General features: G+C 38.6%; 1 protein-coding gene across 5 annotated transcripts in view; it reads left to right on the top strand.

Annotated features, from left to right (window-relative positions):
* The window catches only part of RMDN2 (regulator of microtubule dynamics 2), a 128,959-nt gene that overhangs the window by 14,446 nt on the left and 94,396 nt on the right, over positions 1–20,117 (top strand). For 2 of the 5 annotated variants that reach the window (XM_011997343.1, XM_011997342.1), the window contains exons 1-2: positions 11,490–11,641; positions 12,579–13,547. The exons of 2 other annotated variants lie outside the window; for them this stretch is intronic. In XM_011997343.1, the coding sequence (XP_011852733.1) occupies positions 11,625–11,641; positions 12,579–13,547 (986 nt within the window). In that variant the 5' untranslated portion in view covers positions 11,490–11,624. Of the gene's footprint in view, positions 1–11,489; positions 11,642–12,578; positions 13,548–20,117 lie in introns of those variants that run through there. One more of the 5 variants, XM_011997346.1, reaches the window with a different exon arrangement.

Below are 20,117 nucleotides of genomic sequence, written 5' to 3'. Positions count from 1 at the left end.
TTGCATTTACTGAGGAGTCTTTTACTTCCAATCATGTGGTTGATTTTAGAATAAGTGCTATATGGCGCTGAGTAGAATGTATATTCTGTTGATTTGGGGTGGAGAGTTCTGTAGATGTCTATTAGGTCCACTTGGTTCAGAGCTGAGTTCAAGTCCTGAATATCCTTGTTAATTTTCTGTCTCATTGATCTGTCTAATATTGACAGTGGGGTGTTAAATTCTGCCACTGTTATTGTGTGGGAGTCTAAGTCTCTTTGTATGTCTCTAAGAAATTGCTTTATGAATCTTGGTGCTTTTGTATTGGGTGCATATATATTTAAGATAGTGAGCTCTTCTTGTTGAATTGATCCCTTGACCATTATGTAGTGCCCTTCTTTGTCTTTTTTGATGTATGTTGGTTTAAAGTCTGTTTTATCAGAGACTGGTACTGTAAACCCTGCTTTATTTGCTTTCTATTTGCTTTGTAAATCTTCCATCCCTTTATTTTGAGCCTATGAGTGTCTTTGCATGTGAGATGGGTCTCCTGAATACAGCACACCAATGGGTCTTGACTCTTTATCCAGTTTCCAGTCTGTGTCTTTTGATTGGGGCATTTAGCCCATTTACATTTAAGGTTAATATTGTTATGTGTGAATTTGATCCTGTCCTTATGATGCTAGCTGGCATCATAAGTTGATGCCCATTAGTTGATGCAGTTTCTTCATAGTGTGGATGATCTTTACATTTTAGTGTGTTTTTGCCATTTCTGGTACTGGTTTTTCCCTTCCATATTTAGTGCTTCCTTCAGAAGCTCTTGTAAGGGAGGCTTGATGGTGACAAAATCCCTCAGCATTTGCTTGTCTATAAAGGATTTTATTTCTCCTTCACTTATGAAGCTTAATTTGGCTCAATATGAAGTTCTGGGTTGAAAATTCTTTTCTTTAAGAATGTTAAATATTGACCCCCACTCTCTTCTGGCTTGTAGAGTTTCTGCAGAGAGATCTCCTGTTAGTCTGGTGGGCTTCCCTTTGTGGGTACCTCGACCTTTCTCTCTGGCTGTCCTTAATATTTTTTCCTTCATTTCAACCATGGTGAATCTGACAATTATGTGTTTTGGGGTTTCTCTTCTTGAGGAATATCTTTGTGGTGTTCTCCGTATTTCCTGAATTTGAATGTTGGCCTGTCTTGCTATGTTGGGGAAGTTCTCCTGGATAGTATCCTGAAGTGTGTTTTCCAACTTGGTTCCATTTTCCCTGTCACTTTCAGGTACACCTGAATGTAGGTTTGGTCTTTTCACATAGTCTCATATTTCTTGGAGGCTTTGTTCATTCCTTTTCATTCTTTTTTTCTCTAATATTATCTTCACGCTTTATTTCATTAAGTTGATCTTCAATCTCTTATATCCTTTCTTCCGGTTGATCAATTTGGCTTTTGATACTTGTGTATGCTTCATGAAGTTCTTGTGCTATGTTTTTCAGCTCCATTAGGTCATGCATGGACATTTATGTTCTTCTCTAAACTTGTTATTCTTGTTAGCAATTTCTGTAACCTTTTATCAAGGTTTCCTTGCATTGGGTTAGAGCTTGTTCCTTTAGCTCAGAGGAGTTTGTTATTACCCACCATCTGAAACCTACTTCTGTCAATTCGTCAAACTCATTCTCTGTCCAGTTTTGTTCTCTTGCTGGCGAGGAGTTGTGATCCTTAGGAGGAGAAGAGGCATTCTGTTTTTTGGAATTTTCAGCCTTTTGGCACTGGTTTTCCTCATCTTTGTGTATTTATTTACCTTTGTTCTTTGTTGTTGGTGACCTTCTGATGGAGTTTTTGCGTGGTCTTCCTTTTTGTTGATGTTGATGCTATTGCTTTCTGTTTGTTAGTTTGCCTTCTAACAGTTAGGCCCCTCTTCTGCAGGTCTGTTGGAGTTTGCTGGGAGTCCACTCCAGACCCTGTTTGCCTGGGTATCACCAGTGGAGGCTGCAGAACAGCAAAGATTGCTGCCTGCTCCTTCCTCTAGAAGCTTCGTCCTAGAGGGACAGCTGCCAGATGCCAACTGGAGCTCTCCTGTGTGAGATGTCTGTTGACCCTTGCTGGGAGGTGTCTCCCAGTCAGGAGGCACAGGGATCAGGGACCTACTTGAGGAGGCAGTCTGTCTCTTAGCAGAATTTGAGCACTGTGCTGGGAGATCCACTGCTCTCTTTAGAGCTGGCAGGCAGGAATATTTAAGTCTGCTGAAGCTGCGCCCACAGCTGCCCCTTCCCCCAGGTGCTCTGTCTCAGGGAAATGGGAGTTTTATGTGTAAGCCGCAGACTGATGCTACTGCCTTTCTTTCGGAGATGCCCTGCCCAGAGAGGAGGAATCTAGAAAGGCAATCTGGCTACAGCTGCTTTGCAGTGCTGCAGTGGGCTCTACTCAGTCTGAACTTCCTAGTGGCTTTGTTTACACCATGTGGGGAAAACTGCCTACTCAAGCCTCAGTAAGGTGGACACCCCTTCCCCTACCATGCTGGGGCATCCCAGATCGACTTCAGACTGCTGTGCTGTCAGCGAGAGTTTCCAGCCAGTGGATCTTAGCTTGCTGTACTCTGTGGGGTTGGGATCCGCTGAGCTAGGCCACTTGGCTCCCTGGCTTCAGCCCCCTTTCCAGGGGAGTGAATGGTTCTGTCTCACTGGTGTTCCAGGTGCCACTGGGGTACAAAAAAAAATAAAAAATCCTGCAGCTAGCTTGGTATCTTCCCAGTCACCCAGTTTTGTGCTTGAAACCCTGGGCCCTTGTGGCGCAGGTACTGGAGGGAATCTCCTTGTCTGTGGGTTGTGAAGACCATGGGAAAAGTGTAGTATCTGGGCCGGATATCTCTGTCCCTCACAGCAAGTCCCTCACAGCTCCCCTTGGCTAGGGGAGGGAGTTCTCTGGCCCCTTGCACTTCCTGGGTGAGGCGAAACCCCACCCAGCTTCACCTCACCCTCCATAGGCTACACCCACTGTCTAACCTGTCCCAGTGAGATGCACCAGGTACCTCAGTTGGAAATGCAGAAATTGCCCACCTTCTGCATTGGTCTCGCTGGATGCTGCAGACCGGAGCTGTTTCTATTTGGCCATCTTACCCGGGAATCCTCATGTTTTTGCTCTTATAAACAATTCTTTATTGAACACCTGCCTTCATAGTTCCTTAGGCATATGTGGAAGAATTTCTTGGAAGTATACATTTGAAGTCTATATAATAGACTGTGTTATTATTATATATTACTAAATTATTCCGTGAAGTATACCAAGTTACTATCCTGTGAGCAGTATATGAGAATTCTTATCTTCCTATACAAATTTTTATATTGTCAGACTTTTTAATTTTAGCCAACCTGATGAAGATGAAATCGTAACTAATTATTTTTCAATTTGTATTTCCCTGAACACCAGTAAGATCGAACTTTTCTTCATTCATTTGCCATTTAGTCCTCTTCTATGAATTTCTTTTAAAAAAAGAAAAGTTAACAGTAACAACTGAAGTCCCCATATTCATTCAGTGTGAGTGTCTACTCTGTGACAGGCGCTGTCTGGACCCTGGAGATCTAGCAGGAACAAAGCAAAGTCTCACAAGTAAAACAGATTTTTCAAAAGAAAATCTAGCAAGATGTTTAAGAGTGATGCTTTTGGTCTTTTAGGGTCCTATTAACTAAAACCCTAAAGGCCAAGAAAAAAGCTATAAGTGCGAAGCACCTTTCCATCCTGCAGCCAGATGCTAGACCTTCCTGGGCAGGACTTGCTAAGAGATTGAAGCCACTGCCAGCATGAGCAGCCATCCATGTGCCACCCATGAAAGGAACTGCTAAAGGCTGAGTGCAGCATTTCTCCCTGGAAAGTTGTTCACATTTTGGGGATCCCACAGTATAGTGGGTATATACCAGCTTTCATAAGAAGCTTTTACAAGAAGCTGGATGCTGTGGGAACGGATGCCATTGCTCAAGCACAATGTGTAGCATGGGAAGAGAGAAGAGAATGGAGTACAGAGCTTTCTGGAACCAGTACTGAAGGAGTGGATAGAGGTGGATAAGCCTGCAAAAGAAGACGGATGACTGGTCAAAGCAGTGAGCAGGGAACCAGAGGACAAAGTTGTCACAGAAACCAAGAGAGGGCAAGATTTCCAGAATAGTGGTAAAAAGTCACAGGTTTTAGAATCATTCTGACCCAAGCAAGAATCCTGGTTCAGTCTTTAACTAGCCGTTAAAGACTGAACCAAACCTCAATTTATTTATCTTAAAATGTGGTTAATAATGCATGTCTCATGTTGTTTTAGATGCTAATGAAAGTTGAGATAATAAAGTTGCTTTGCACTATATCTAAAATCTTTTTTAAAATGAATTGCTTTATAATTAGAAGGAAATGATCAGATGTATTAAATGTACTAGAACAGGAGTTGGCAAACTTTTTCTGTAAGAATTTTAGGCTGTATATTTCACGAATCCTTCATTGCACTCCATTCTATTATATATGCATTTTTCATGTTAAACTGCAGTTAAACTCTTCCCCTATCCTTCTAAATTAACTTTGCGAAGTTGGAGTGTAGTCTTTTCCCCCTTAGGCTATGCATTAATTGAGGTTTTCTTTTCACCGTGACTTTATAATGTCTAGTATACAATATTTCTACTCCCCATATCTTTGCTCTGCATAGTCACCTTGCCCTTCCCTCTACCAACTAAGAAAAAAAGATGGTCATATGGTCATGCCAACAGGTGAAGTGTATAAGGTGTCTGTGTATTTTGTGTAGCTTCAGAGTTAGATTGAAATTGCCAGGCACAGGTTTAGTCTTGTCATTTTGTTTACACATAGGGGAAAACAATTCTGTTTATTAAACATTTTGTGTAACTGCACCACCCAAGTTCTGCCAAGTTGAAAACTTGTACCTTTTCTATGTAGTGACTTTTTAGTTTTAGTTTTCATAACCTGGAGATGAGGCTGTTGTTTTTGCATGATGTATGTAGTGTCTCATAACTGGAGTTTGCTTTAGTTTTATAGTATCTGTACTCCTTGGATTTTTCAAGAGTTATTTTGTAAACAGATGATGTATTTCTCATTGAAAACACAATTTTAAAAAACAGCCAATCTTTAAAAAAAAAAAAAAAAGAATTTTAGGCTCTGAGGACTGCACAGCCTCCATCTCAAAACTCTGCCATTGTAGTATGAAAGCAGCCATAGGCAGTATGGGTATGGCTGCATTCCAATAAAGCTTTATTTACAAAAACAGAGGGCTGGTAGATTAGGCCTGCAGGGTGTAGTTTGCCAACCTCTGAACTAGAAAAATACATTTAACAGTAGCCTTTCACTTCTAATGTGTTTGGTCAAGTAAAATAGGTACTGAACTGTGTTTGCCGGATTTGAGACTTAGGAGGTCACTTATTGAGAAACTTTGCAGGAGAAGTTGGTGGGTAGTGATAAGTACAGAAACCTGATCTAGGCCTGGACAAATGAAAGAGAGGTAAAGATGTGGACACCAGAAGGGTAGATGCTTATTTCAAGGAACTTGACTTTAGATGAAAGGAGGATGTGTAATTAAGAAGGGGTATCAGGTTCAGAGAACATGTATTTTGTGTTTTCACCTGAGAAGATACTTGAGCATATTTATGGGCCACAGGGAAGAAGCCAATACAGAGGGCAAGAGTAAAGATGCAGGAAAAGGGCCTTTTAAAAAATATATCAAAAATAAAACAAAGGAAATAACCTATGAAACAAAGTGTCACCTGACCTTTTTAGCAGCAGTACACCTTAGGTATTGGGATAACATGTCGAAGAAAGAATCGTGTCACTTGCAGACTCTAGGGAAACTTTATTAAGCTCAAGATAGTATCTGGTAACATGGAAACTGACAATATAAAGTAGCATTGCTGCCCCTAGTAAAGGAGTAAGTACTAGCTTGGAAAAGGTTAAGCTCTTCTCTACATTTTGTCATCTTCCTAATCAATGTCCCTGTTGCCATTAAATCTATAAATATAATAACCAATAGACTCTTAAGAAAGACAGAAAGAACACATTTGCAGATTCATTCATTTCTAAAACAAATGTTTTCTGAGCAGCCACTATGAGCTACACACTTGTGGATGAGTACAGTGGTAACAAAGCCCTTACACTCTTAGAGCTTATATGCTATTGGCCATGGATTCCAATTTGGACACATTTGTCTTCAGAAGCCTCATCTAGTGATCTTCTTGTGCCTTCTTCAAAACTTGAAGTGTCCAACATCCATCCACTGTACCAGCACATCTACAAATGAATCTGGGTACCCCAATACCTTGACACCAAGAGTAATACTTAGATTTCTACAAGTCTCTAATGCTTAGTACAATCGATACAATATATACAAAATCAAAATTATGGTAATTCTACGTGTTATATAAGGGGGGGAAAAAAAGACCCCAGTTCTGTGACTACACAGATATTACAGAAGAAAATGGAAGTCAACTCCATCAATAATTTTTTCCAGATCCTGTCCTAAATGTCTTATATTCATTATCTCATTTAATATACACATTAACTCTGAAGTTTTAGACACAAGGCAGTGGAGTCTGGGAAAGATTAGGCAACTCACTGGTAAGGGATAGAGTCTGTACACTTTACCACTCTGCTGCACTGCCTCTCGCCTTACTCATCCCCACTTAAGAAAGTACACAGTGTCAGAATGCTCTAAAAACAGTATCCTAGGGGATAAAGGGAAGGGGGATAAGGTGAAGGTGTATGTGAAATACCTGCTGAATTCAGACTTCACCTCTCAAGGTGAATACCCATGTATGAAACTCACCTCAATTCCATTTGAATACCTTTTTAAGCCTAACCTAAGAAGGAACAGGTGAGTTCAACCTACTGTATTTCATTAATTCTAAGATGAACATTTTTAACATTTTAAGTCTCGTAAATGGAGATGTTTCTTACCATCAATTAATAGCATTATAGAACTGAATCATAATTTTATTGGCAACTTTTTTTTCTTTCTTACAATTGATGGTGTTTCTGACTCTATGAAATAGAAAGTAGATACCTTGGCTGGGTGCGCTGGCTCACGCCTGTAATCCCAGCACTTTGGGAGGCCGAGGTGGGCAGATCATGAGGTAAGGAGATCGAGACCATCCTGGTGAACACGGTGAAACCCTGTCTCTACTAAAAATACAAAAAAATTAGCCGGGCGTGGTGGTGGACGCTTGTGGTCCCAGCTGCTTGGGAGGCTGAGGCAGGAGAATGGTGTGAGCCCAGGAGGCGGAGGTTGCAGTGAGCCGAGATTGCACCACTGCACTCCAGCCTGGGCAACAGAGTGAGATTCTGTCTCAAAAAAAAAAAAGAAAAAAGAAAGAAAGTAGATACCTTTGTGGGTGTAGGGGTTGGAAGTTGAAAGAGTTCCTGCCTTATAACTTTAGTTTTTTCAGGGAGGGTGGACTGTAGGCCATCTGCTAGGGTGGAGGTGAATGGACACTGACACATTTGAGGAAGAAGAGTGAGATGCTTTATTTTTCTCTTCCCTATACTATCCCTCTCCTGTCCTCTATCAGTTTCCATGTCTTAGGACTTTGACCTCCTTAAGAATCTGCACTAATGTGTTTACTGTGGTGTTCCCAGTGCTTAGCACAGTTTATCATCCAGCACATGATAAATTATCATGAAGTATTTGCGTTAATGATGAATGAACACGTGAAGGAAGAAAGTTTGGAAGAGCAGGTGTGGAGAGTAGAAGAGGGAATTAACTAGAAACTTTCATAAGGATTACCCAGGAGGTGGTTTCCCCATTTGAGATTCAAGACTACGTACCAGTCTTCACTGTTGGTTGATTCTGTTTTTCAATAGTTATTGCCATTTCATATATGAGAGTAAGAACCCTGGTGGTTGAGTTGATTCAGATTTGGGGATTTTTAGGGTGAGCTTGATAGAGAGGCAAAAGGCGGAGGATGTGGAGAGTATAGAGAAGAAAACAAATTGTCTAATGTTGCTAGAATGCAGATGTACTTGTTGGCCTAGAATACATACTTTTTGTTTTCATTGTTTCAAAACTACTTCCAGCTTGTTTTTGCATCATTTCAAACCCTTGATTGTGTCGTGTTCTATATTCTTGACTAGAATGCTTTTAGTAACTACTGTCTAGTGAATTTATTTTATTTTTTGAAATTATTTTTTTAATTTTGATTTTTGTAGATTTAGAGAATAAAAATACAGTTCTGTTACATGGCTGTTTTGCAAAGTATGAGCTTTTAGTGTAACTATCACCCAAATAGTGTACATTGTACCCGTTAGGTAATTTCTCATCCCTTACCTCCTCCCACCCTCCCACCTTTAGAAGTGTCCACTGTCTGTTATTCCATGCTCAATGTCCATGTGTACACATTATTTAGTTCCCTCTTATGAATGAAAATATGTAGTATTTGACTTTCTGTTTCTGAGTTATTCAGTGAATTAATTTTAATAACCTTCTTTCTCTCAAAAGAAAATAATATATGGATGAGAAAATTCTGAAAGTAGAATTTCTATAAAATAGAAATAACCAATATTTGTGCTATATTCATAAAAAAGCCATACTTTTTCTGCCTCGCAAGTCACATACAGACAGCTGTGTCATCTTGGTAACCAACTACAAACAGGGAACTTATGTGGATAGAGTGTAATGTTGTAGTGAAAGGAAATACAACAGTTTACCTGGTGCTAATTTAAAAATGAACATTACTGTTACTGTCCACAATCAGGCACATTTGATAAACTATTTATAAAAACAACTAAATTAATGTAATGAATTGAATAGTTTGTATTATTATTATTGAAAAATAATACTACACTCAGATCAGCTACAGATGTACATTTTTCAATAGCTGAATTCAGAGTACTTCACAATATTTGTTTTGAATAATGTGGAAAAACTTAAATTTGTCAATTCAAGTTAATTCAATTTTTAGTTTGGGGCTTGTTCTTTGTGTTAAGGTTTCAGTCCCAGTCAGGGCTCTTCCCTTGTGCCTCCAACTTCTCCCCATGTGTAATATAGATTCTCTGAAGAGACTTGTCATCTAGGTTCCAGGAGGGGGACATTCAGCCCTGGTGTTGTTCACTGTCTTTTCTAGACTCCAGCTTATATAGGCAGCTGCTATGAGGTACCTCCAAAGATGCTTCTGCCTTGACTCTGGGGGTCGTCAGTGACCCATATGTTCTGGAACAGAGCTACTCAAACTGTGGTCTGTGGACCAGCAACATCAGCATCCCATCTTGCCTGTGGGAGTGTGGGAAATGCACATTCTCAGGACATACCTCGGACCTAGCAAATCAGAATGTCTGGGAGCAGTGCTCAGGTATCTGCATTTTAACAAGCTCTGTGGATGACTCTTACACACCCTAACATTTGAGAAGCTTTATTCTAAAAGATTTTCTAATATCCACCTGAGCAATCATGATGAACTTTTCATTTTAATGAGTGGTAATTGTGGTTAGAGATAAACAAAAGGTTCATTGGGCATAGTGAGTATAATGATGGAATATTGACCTTGGTGAGAATAGAGTGGCTGTTGTAGAAAAGGAGGAGGGTTGGGTGGCCATAGGGCATGATAAAAGCAGAAGGTACCTGGGGTCATGGAATTGATAATAAAGAGAATTGGGAATGAATTGAAGGATGAACATGTTTTAGATGCTTGTCATTATAAGGGGTTACTATTTGCTTTTGGGCTAAGTCTAATTTTGGTTCTCTTAAAAATAAGCCAAAAGGAGGCAATTTGCAGACATTTAGAGGGTTAGGTAAGTTCTTCATGTAGAACAATATTAAACAGCTTCTAGATATTACCTGTACTGGTATGATATTTCTTTTCTGATGTCTGAGCAGATCTAGATCTTCTTCCTCATCCTCCAAATGCACCACACCCAAACACCTTTTTTTTGTGTCTGGATAATCATAGATTTGCTTGAATAGGGTCGGGGGAGTGATCTGACCTCTTTATTACCTCCACTGAGCAGCAGTGATTAACAATGTTGAGATTTAGTTACAAATAATTATTTCCTTTGGGGTAGCTCAGTGAGCAGATGCTTCTTTTAGAGGCCATTGGTGGGAGTGTTAAACAACAAGCTGGCCCAATTTTTCAAAGAAAAATTTCTTATAGAAACTTTATAAGCATTACATATTCTGTTCTTGCAATGTGCAGAAGAGATCCTTTTGGAAAATGACAATCAGACCTTAGTGTGGCTTAGGAAAAAAAGACAGTAATCTCACAAGCGAGGGAAAATTTAATAGATTGCTACAGAGACAGACAGTCCTCCTTGGGCTTCTTGTGCTCCCAGACATCTTGCTACATGAGCCACGCATGTAAGGCCCTGGTCATTCTTTATGTGGGCCATTTTTCAGGGTTGTGGTGAGCAACCTTGAAGAATGAGTTACTGTTTCCCTTCAGGACCAAGAGCAGGTTTAGCAGGTTTGCTTACTACTTACTGTAGAAGTGGTAGATCATTTAAGCTCAGCCTTCTTTCCTGTAACACAATCCACTGTGAATGCAAGTGTCCTTGGGCCCTCTGCATTGCCCCTGTGGCAATGTGGGACCCAGGAAAACTAATATAAATGTCCTGGTGATCATGCTGCTTTGCTGTGCTGTAAGTAACGTAAGTCTTCTGTCTCTAACCCAGGAATCTCATGTCTTCTGCCGGCATCCATGAAACAGTAAGAGATTAATTTATTAGTTTGTATGTAAACTAAAATCAAATTACAAATCCGATCATCGTATGTTGAACATTAGAGAGAGCTTTGGGTCTCTTAAAAGGAATTTGTTCAAGGGTTTCCTGAGTAGGGTGTTAGGAAGGGAGCAAAGGCTAGAGGCAGTAGTAGTATTTAGGATCAGGAGATTGCACAGTAAATGAAAGTATTTGAGGGGGTGTTTCATGTCATAGGTAGTTATACAAATACACATATACCTGTTATGGGGACAGTAACCCAAATTGGTTTGGATAAGAAAGGATAGTGTTTCTTTTCTAATAACTCTGTTAACCTTGCCTTTAGGTGAGTATCAGTTGTTCTGAGGAGTAATAGTGGCACAGCATATCCCCGTAATCTGTACAAATGGCCCAAGCAGTCAGATGGCATACTTTACTGCTAAGGTGGATGAGGCTTGTTTCATTTGTGGGGGCAAGGACATGTGCTACTTATTAAACTTTTTTTTCCCTTCTCAATGTATCTTTAGGCCAAAGTCTCTAACAGTTGCTTTTCCGTATCACTGAAGGATGCAAAAATCTGGGGTAAAGAATGTTCAAGTGAAAGAAGAAGGAGTTAGTAGGACAGGGATGTAGAAGGCAGCTGGTGAGAGAGATGGTCCAAGGTAAAGGATTGTGCAGGTGTCATATATGTTATTGTCCTCATACAGCTGTTTTCCCACCCTTGGATTTGTTGGATAACTCCTTGAACAGTGAAGGTAGAAACATATTCCACAGCCATGTGAATTCCAACTTCTGAGAAAGCTGAGCTACAGAACAGTTCTAATATAAACTGATGTAATGAGATTCTAGAGTCTGCTGTCATCACATTCTGTGTTGTTGCCATGTTAACTCCATATGCAGCTTGAGCATTCAGTCTTCTGACCTGTTCCACCTACAAAGGGCATTTTATGGCTTAAAGATGATGGCCTAGAAGGGAGGGGAGAGACTTACTTTGGATTAAATTCAAAATGGGAAAATGCTTAAGGTAAGCCTTAGAAAAAAACTTCAACATGTGCTAAAGGAACATTGAAAATATTCATAAACCAACCTTTAGTGCTTCCTTTAGTTTCCCATAATAACTGGATATCCTAGACTGTCCGGATATTTACTTGAATCATTATCCCCAGAGAGATTCTGCTTCATCCATGGTTAATATTTTAAAATACAATTAGTCAACAGAATATAAGTTTATTCTCCTGACCTCCTTTAAATACAGTAGTTTAGTAGTCTCAAACAGATATTGTGGTTTATTACTTTTTTTTTTTTTTGAGAAGGAGTCTCACTTGTCACCCAGGCTGGAGTGCAGTGGTGCGATCTCGGCTCACTGCAACCTCCAACTTCTGGGTTGACGCCATTCTCCCGCCTCAGCCTCCCGAGTAGCTGGGACTACAGGCGCCCACCACCACGCCCGGCCAATTTTTTTATATTTTTAATAGAGACGGTGTTTCACTGTGTTAGCCAGGATGGTCTCGATCTCCTGACCTTGTGATCCACCCGCCTCAGCCTCCCAAAGTGCTGGGATTAGAGCCCTGAGCCACCGAGCCCGGCCTGGTTTATTATTTTTAAAACCAGTTCTGTCTTTTCCTTTGGGAATCTTTTTGTTCTGGTATCCTGGCATATGCTTCCCCTGATCTTTCTACCTGCTTCCCTGATTTTATCAACTTCTCTTCCCAAGGTTTAATAGAGTGGGTAGGTACTATGTAGGCAGAAATAAGCTTTTAGACTCGTATGTTCTTTTGAGTACATCTGTGTGACCATTAACTTCAGCTCCCCTATTCTTATTCCCTGCTGTTTCTGTCTTGGTATGGAAACAGTACCAGCTGGTAGACACCAAAAGGTGGATATTATCCTTCAGGAGGCTTGGCAGGTCTCCACTCTGCTCCCTATTTTTTTTTCCTCATTTGACCCTTTTCTCACTCTAGCTGCTGCAAAGAGGACCAGAGCTTCCAGCGATGTTCTCCAGAAGATCAAGTTACTACAGACGCCCAGCATCGTGGAGCCTCTTCTATTTCACAACCAAATGTATCTCTTGGTCATAAAATGTCTTATTCCCCTATAACATGTAAAGTCAATTCAGCCAAAGCAAGTAGAAGGTTGTTATCTCTATCAAGTCCATCTTTCTCTGAAAGAAGATGTTCTCTATTTGTTGGATTTCAAAAAAGAAATGCTTCCTCATACCATCAACAAAGTAGAGCTAACTTTGATTCTGAAGAAGACACAAGCTTCACTGATTTAAAATCTTCCTCAGACCATTTTGGTAGCTTTATGTCCTGCAGGAGACGTTTCTCATCCCGTAAACTAAGTATAGTTTCCTATTACAAGAGTGCCAATTTTTTTGATCCTCAAGCAAGTGGCCAGAATGTGTTTAATCTAAAAGAAATCGAAATCTTTTCTAAAACCTCAAATAATACTGATGCTAAAAAACATATAACCGTCTCTGCTCCTGAATATAACACTAAAAATTTTAAGAATTTTGAAACAAACACTACTTCTCCAGCCTTTGGGAACACTATTGATACAGCCTCCTATCAACAAAGCACATCATCCTTCTTTTCTCTTGCAAGTGATGTTTCCTCTCCCGATCAACAAAATGGAATTGCCACTGATATTCAACAAAGGGGCCAATTATGTAAAGATTTAAAAGATTTCCTTCATCCTGGTACTGAAAGTTACAGCACAGATCGTTCTGCAATCACGATTCAACAGCATCCCTCTCAAAGTGGAACTTTCCCATTCCTCCATAAAGCTGGATTTTCTTCATCTTATAAAAATTCTGGTTGCTTTATCCCATTTCAAAACGAAGTAACTTCAGGCCCATCTGAAGATGAAGACTTTGCTGTCTTGTTTCAAGAGGAAGACAGATCTTCGCCTATTGAAATTCCTAAAATAAGGTCACCTCAGACTTTACCCTGTCTTAGAAGGGCACCGCAAATACTTTTCCCACCAGTCACTGTCATAGTCTGTAGAACTCATTTCTCATAACTCCCCTTTCCTCACCAAGCTTCACTGCATTTTCTGAAAAAGATTCCTACATTGCAGTATAAATTTAATTGCTGTACTTTTGAAAGTTAGTTTATTGATGTTATTGGAGTATGGAAGTCAAAGATGATTTTGTTTCAAGTTTTTTTCAGATTTACTGCTTAAAGATGGGCTAATCTCAGATTTCTGAGTGACTGTTGTAATACTTTTGTGGTCTAAAAATAACATCAAGCCTTGGTGTATGGACCTTCTAAAAGTAATACATTCTTTGAGAGTTTAGTATCCCCTTTTATCATACTCTAGTCGTTAGAAACAGTATTCTTACATAATCTCTAGAGTTATATTCATCAGTACACACATTTTCATATATATCAGCCTTGCTAGCTATATTTCTCATGCCCGATGTTCCACTGACAGATGATGTTTTTATTAACACAAGAATCAAATTAGAAGTTAAAAATGTTTAGCGGAATATGTAGAATATTTCGTAACCAGATATTTTAACTAAGTAATTTTAACACACATTCATGTCTGTGCAAATCTGGGCATTCAAGGAATTCTGAAATCAGGAAAAAGTATGTATATTAGTCTCCCAAAATTTTATTTTTATTTTTAAAAATGAATGTTTTTCATTTTTTTACCATCGTATTGATAAAGCATTTATCAAAGTAGCTAATGAATGAAAATGCGTGTAAGCAATCGAAAACATTTAAGTTAGAGTACAATTAGATTTTATAGAGGAAAGGAATTTGCATTATTTCTAATTATCCTAATAAAATATCCCCCAAATTTGTATCATGGGGCTAAGATGTTATTTTTACTTTTGTGGTTTTCTCTTCTTCTTAGCATGTGTCTTAAAAAATGGTCTTTTGATTTTAATTTTTAAAAATTGTGATAAATACAAAATTTACCATCTTAACCATTTTAAAATGTGTGTTTCAGTGACATTAAGTACATTCACATTGTTGTAGAGCCATCACCACCATCCGTTTCCACAACTCTTTTCATCTTGCAAAACTGAAACTCTCTACCCATTAGATAAGAACTCTCTACTGGGCTCTCTCCCTAGCCCTTGTCAACCACCACTCTACTTTATATATATGATTTTGGCTACTCCAAGTACCTCATATAAGGGGAATCATACGGTATTTTGTGACCAGCTTATTTCACTTAGCATAGTGTATAATGTCCTCAAGGTTCATCCATGTTTTAGCATATGTCAGAATGTCTTTCCTTTTTAAGGCTGAATAATATTCCACTGTATGTATATATCACATTTTGCATATCCTTTATCCATCAGTGGACAATTTGGGGCGCTTCCATGTGTAACTATTGTGAATAATGCACTATCTATGAACATGTGCATGCAGCTATCTGTTCGAAACCTTGCTTTCAATTCTTTTGCGTATATATCCAGAAGTGGAATTATTGGATCATATGGTAATTACATTTTAATTTTTTGAGGAACTACCATATTGTTTTCCATAGTGGCTGCACCATTTTACATTTGCACCACGAATGTAGAAGGATTCCAGTTTCTCCACTACCTTGCCAACACTTATTATTTTGTTTTGTTTTGTTATAGTAGCCATCCTAATGGGTATGAGGTGGCATCTCGTTGTGGGTTTTTATTTGAATATCCCTAGTGATTAGTGACATTGAACATCTTTTTGTGTGACTGCTGCCCATTTGTATATCTTCTTTGGAGAAATGCCAATTCAAGTCTCTTGACCATTTTTTTAAAAATCAGGTTTTATTTTGTTGTTGATTTGTAGGAGTTCTTTATATATTTTGGATATTAACACTTTAAAAAAGACATAATTTGCAAATATTTTCTCCCAATGTGTGAGTTGCCTTTTTGTTGATTATGTCCTTTGATTCATAGAATTTTTAGATTTTGAGGTAGTCTAGTTTATCAGTTTTTTCTTTTATTGCCTATGCTTTTAGTGCCATAATCAATAAATCATTGATAATCAATAAATCACTGTTGTGTTATGTTTTAAGAGTTTTATAGCTTTAGGTTTTACATTTAGGTCTTTGATGCATTTTGAGTTAATTTTTGTGTGCAATATTAAGTAATCGTCTTACTTCATTCTTTTATATGTGAATATCCAGTTTTCTCAACACCGTTTGTTGAAGAGATTACCCTTTCTCCATTGAATGGTCTTGGAACCTTTGTCAAAAGTCATGTGATCATATCTGTGTGGTTGACTTCTGGGCTTTCCATTTTCTTTCACTAGCCTATACATCTGTCTTTACGCCACACTGTACCACACTGTTTGGTTACTGTAGCTTTGTGGTAAGTTTGAAAATCAGGAGGTGTGAGACCTCCAACTTTGTTTTTATTTTTCAAGATTATTTTGGCCATTTGGGGTGTCTTGGAATTCCAGATGAATTTCAGGATAGATGTTTCTATTTCTACAAAAAATATTGGGATTTTCAGAGGGATTGCATTGCATCTGTAGATTATTTTGGGTAGGATTGACATCTTAACATTATAAACTTTCAAATCCACAAACATGGGATGTCTTTCTATTTGTATCTTATTTAAATTCTTTCAACAGTGTTTTGTAGTTTTCAGTGTACAGGTTTTTCATCTCAGTTAAGTTTATTTCTAAGTATTTTACACTTTTGATGCAATTATAAATGTGAGTATTTTTATAATTCTTTCCAGATAGCTCATTGTTAATGCATAGAAAAACACCTGATTTTTGTGTGTTGATTTTCTATCCTGCAACTTTGCTGAATTTTATTAATTATTATTTTGTGTATGTGTGTGAAATATTTAGGGTTTTTTTCCTACCTATAAGATTGTGTTGTCTGTGATCAGAGGATAACTTTGTTTCTACCTAATTTGGATGCCTTTTATTTCATCATCTTGCCTAGTTGCACTGGCTAGGACTTTTAGTACTATGTTGACTAGAAGTGATAAAGAGCACCCTTGTCTTGTTCCTAATCTTAATAAGAAAGCTTTCAGCTTTTTACCATTGACTATGATGTCAGCTGTGGACTTTTCACATATAGCCTTTAATATATTGAAGCAGTTAATTTTTATTCCTAGTTTGTTGAGTGCTTTTATCATAAAAAGGTGATAAATTTTGTCAAATGCTTTTTCTGCATCAATGGAGATGATCATGGGTTGTTTTTCCCTTCATTTTGTTTATGTTGTATTTTGTTTGTATTTGTTTATGTTGTATTGATATGGTTTGACTGTGTCCCCACCCAAATCTCAACTTGAATTGTATGTCCAGAATTCCCACATGTTGTGAGAGGGACCCAGGGGGAGGTAATTAAATCATGGGGGGCAATCTTTCCTGTGCAATTCTCATGATAATAAGTCTCACGAGATCTGATGGAGGTATTTGGTACCCCTCCCCTTGCTCCCCACCCCCGACAGCCCCCAGTGTGTGATGTTCCCCTCCCTGTGTCCATGTGTTCTCATTGTTCAACTCTCACTTATGAGTGAGAACATGCAGTGTTTGGTTTTCTGTTCCTGTGTTAGTTTGCTGAAAATGATGGTTTCCAGCTTCACCCATGTCCCTGCAAATACCTAACATAGATGACGGGTTGATGGGTGCAGCAAACCACCATGGCACATGGCACCTATGCATATATCTGTATAGTAGAATGCTTTATAATCCTTTGGGTATATACCCATTAATGGGATTGCTGGGTCAAATGATATTTCTGGTTCTAGATCCTTGAGGAATTGCCACACTGTCTTCCACAATGGTTAAACTAATTTACACTCCCACCAACAGTGTAAAAGTGTTCCTGTTTCTCCACATCCTCTCCAGCATCTCTTGTTTCCTGACATTTTAATTATCGCCATTCTGACTGGCATGAGATGGTATCTCATTATGGTTTTGATTTGCATTTCTCTAACGACCAGTGATGATGAGCTTTTTTCCATATGTTTGCTGGCCGCATAAATGTCTTCTTTTAAGAAGTGTCTGTTCATATTCTTCACCCACTTTTTGATAGGGTTGTTTGTTTTTTTCTTGTAAATTTGTTTAAGTTCCTTGTAGATTCTTGATATTAGCCCTTTGTCAGATGGATAGATTGCAGAAATTTTCTCTCACTGTATAGGTTGCCTGTTCACTCTGATGATAGTTTCTTTTACTGTGCAGAAGTTCTTTAGTTTAATTAGATCCAGTTTGTCTGTTTTGGCTTTTGTTGCAATTGCTTTTGGTGTTTTAGTCATGAAGCCTTTGCCCATGCCTATGTCCTGAATGGTATTGCCTAGGTTTTCTTCTAGGGTTTTTATGGCTTTAGGTCTTACATTTAAATCTTTGATCCTTCTTGAGTTGACTTTTGTATAAGATGTAAGGAAGGAGTCCATTTTCAGTTTTCTGTGTATGGATGGCTAGCCAGTTTTCCCAACACCATTTATTAAACAGGGAATCCTTTCCGCATTGCTTGTTTTTGTCAGGTTTGTCAAAGATCAGATGGTTGTAGGTGTGTGGTGTTATTCTGAGGCCTCTGTTCTATTCCATTGGTCTATATATCTGTTTTGGTACCAGTATCATGCTGTTGTGGTTACTGTAGCCTTGTAGTATAGTTTGAAGTCAGGTAGTGTGATGCCTCCAGCTTTTTTCTTTTTGTTTAGGATTGTCTTGACTATATGGGCTCTTTTTTGGTTCCATATGAAATTTAAAGTAGTTTTTTCTAATTCTGTGAAGAAAGTCAATGGTAGCTTGATGGGAATAGCATTGAATCTATAAATTATTTTGGGAAGTATGGCCGTTTTCACAATATTGATTCTTCCTATCCATGAGCATGGAATGTTTTTCCATTTGTTTGTGTACTGTCTTATTTCCTTGAGAAGTGGTTTGTAGCTCTTCTTGAAGAAGTCCTTCACATCCCCTCTAAGTTGTATTCCTAGGCATTGTATTCTATTTGTACCAAATGTGAATGGGAGTTCACTCATGATTTGGCTCTCTATTATTGGTTTATAGGAATGCGTGTGATTTTTGGTTTGTAGGAATGCGTGTGATTTTTTATCCTGAGACTTTGCTGAAGTTGCTTATCAGCTTAAGGAGTTTGGGGGCTGAGATGATAGGGTGTTCTATATATACAGTTATGATATCTGCAAACAGAGACACTTTGACTTCCTCTCTTCGTATCTGAATACCCTTTATTTATTTATCTTGCCTGATTGCCCTGGCCGGAACTTCCAATACTGTGTTAAATGGGAGTGGTAAGAAAGGGCATCCTTGTCTTGTGCTGGGTTAAGAGACGGCATCCTTGTCTTGTGCTGGGTTTCAAAGGGAATGCTTCCAGCTTCTGCCTATTCAGTATATTATTTTCAGATATGTTCCATCAATTCCTAGTTTATTGAATGTTTTTAGCATAAAGTCGTGTTGAATTTTGTCAAAGGCCTTTTCTGCGTCTATTGAGATAATCAATAGATTATCTCATAGGTTCTTATTTGTCATAGGTTCTGTTTATGTGATGGATTACGTTTATTGGTTTGCATATGTTGAACCAGCCTCGCATCCTTGGGATGAAGCTGACTTGATTGTGGTGGATAGCTATTCGATGTGTTGCTGGATTCGGTTTGCCAGTATTTTATTGAGGATTTTTGCATCGATCTTCATCAGGGATATTGGCCTGAAATTTTCTTTTTTTGTTGTGTCTCTGCCAGGTTTTGGTATCAGGATGATGCTGGCCTCATAAAATGAGTCAGGGAGGAGTACCTCTTTTTCTGTTGTTTGGAATAGTTTCAGAAGGAATGGTACCAGCTCCTCTTTGTACCTCTGGTAGAATTCGGCTGTGAATCCGTCTGGACCCGGGCTTTTTATGGTTGGTAGGCTATTAATTACTGCCTCAATTTCAGAACTTGTTATTGGTCTATTCAGGGATTTGACTTCTTCCTGGTTTAGTCTAGGAGGGTGTGTGTGTCCAGGAATTTATCTATTTCTTGTGGATTTTCTAGTTTATTTGCGTAGAGGTGTTTATAGTATTCTCTGATGGTAGTTTGTATTTCTGTGGGATCAGTGGTAATATCCCTTTTATCATGTTTTATTGTGTCTATTTGATTCTTCTCTCTTTTCTTCTTTATTAGTCTTGCTAGCAGTCTATCTATTTTGTTGATCTTCTCAAAAAACCAACTCCTGGATTCATTGATTTTTTTGAAGGGTTTTTCGTGTCTGTATCTCCTTCAGTTCTGCTCTGATCTTAGATTTCTCATCTTGTGCTAGGTTTTGAATTTATTTGCTGTTGCTGCTCTAGTTCTTTTAATTGTGATGTTAAGGTGTCCATTTTAGATATTTCCCACTTTCTCTTGTGGGCCTTTAGTGCTGTAAATTTCCCTCTAATCACTGCTTTCGCTGTGTCCCAGAGATTCTGGTGTGTTTTATCTTTGTTCTTACTGATTTCAAAGAACTTATTTATTTCTGCCTTAATTTTGTTATTTACCCAGTAGTCATTCAGGAGCACGTTTTTCCATTTCCATGTAGTTGTGCAGTTTTGAGTGAATT

This window comes from Mandrillus leucophaeus, unplaced genomic scaffold (assembly GCF_000951045.1).
Source record: "Mandrillus leucophaeus isolate KB7577 unplaced genomic scaffold, Mleu.le_1.0 Scaffold538, whole genome shotgun sequence".
Classification (NCBI taxonomy): Eukaryota; Metazoa; Chordata; class Mammalia; order Primates; family Cercopithecidae; genus Mandrillus; species Mandrillus leucophaeus.
The sequence above is the reverse complement of the archived record's forward strand: the minus strand, read 5'-3'. Positions and strand labels throughout refer to the sequence as shown.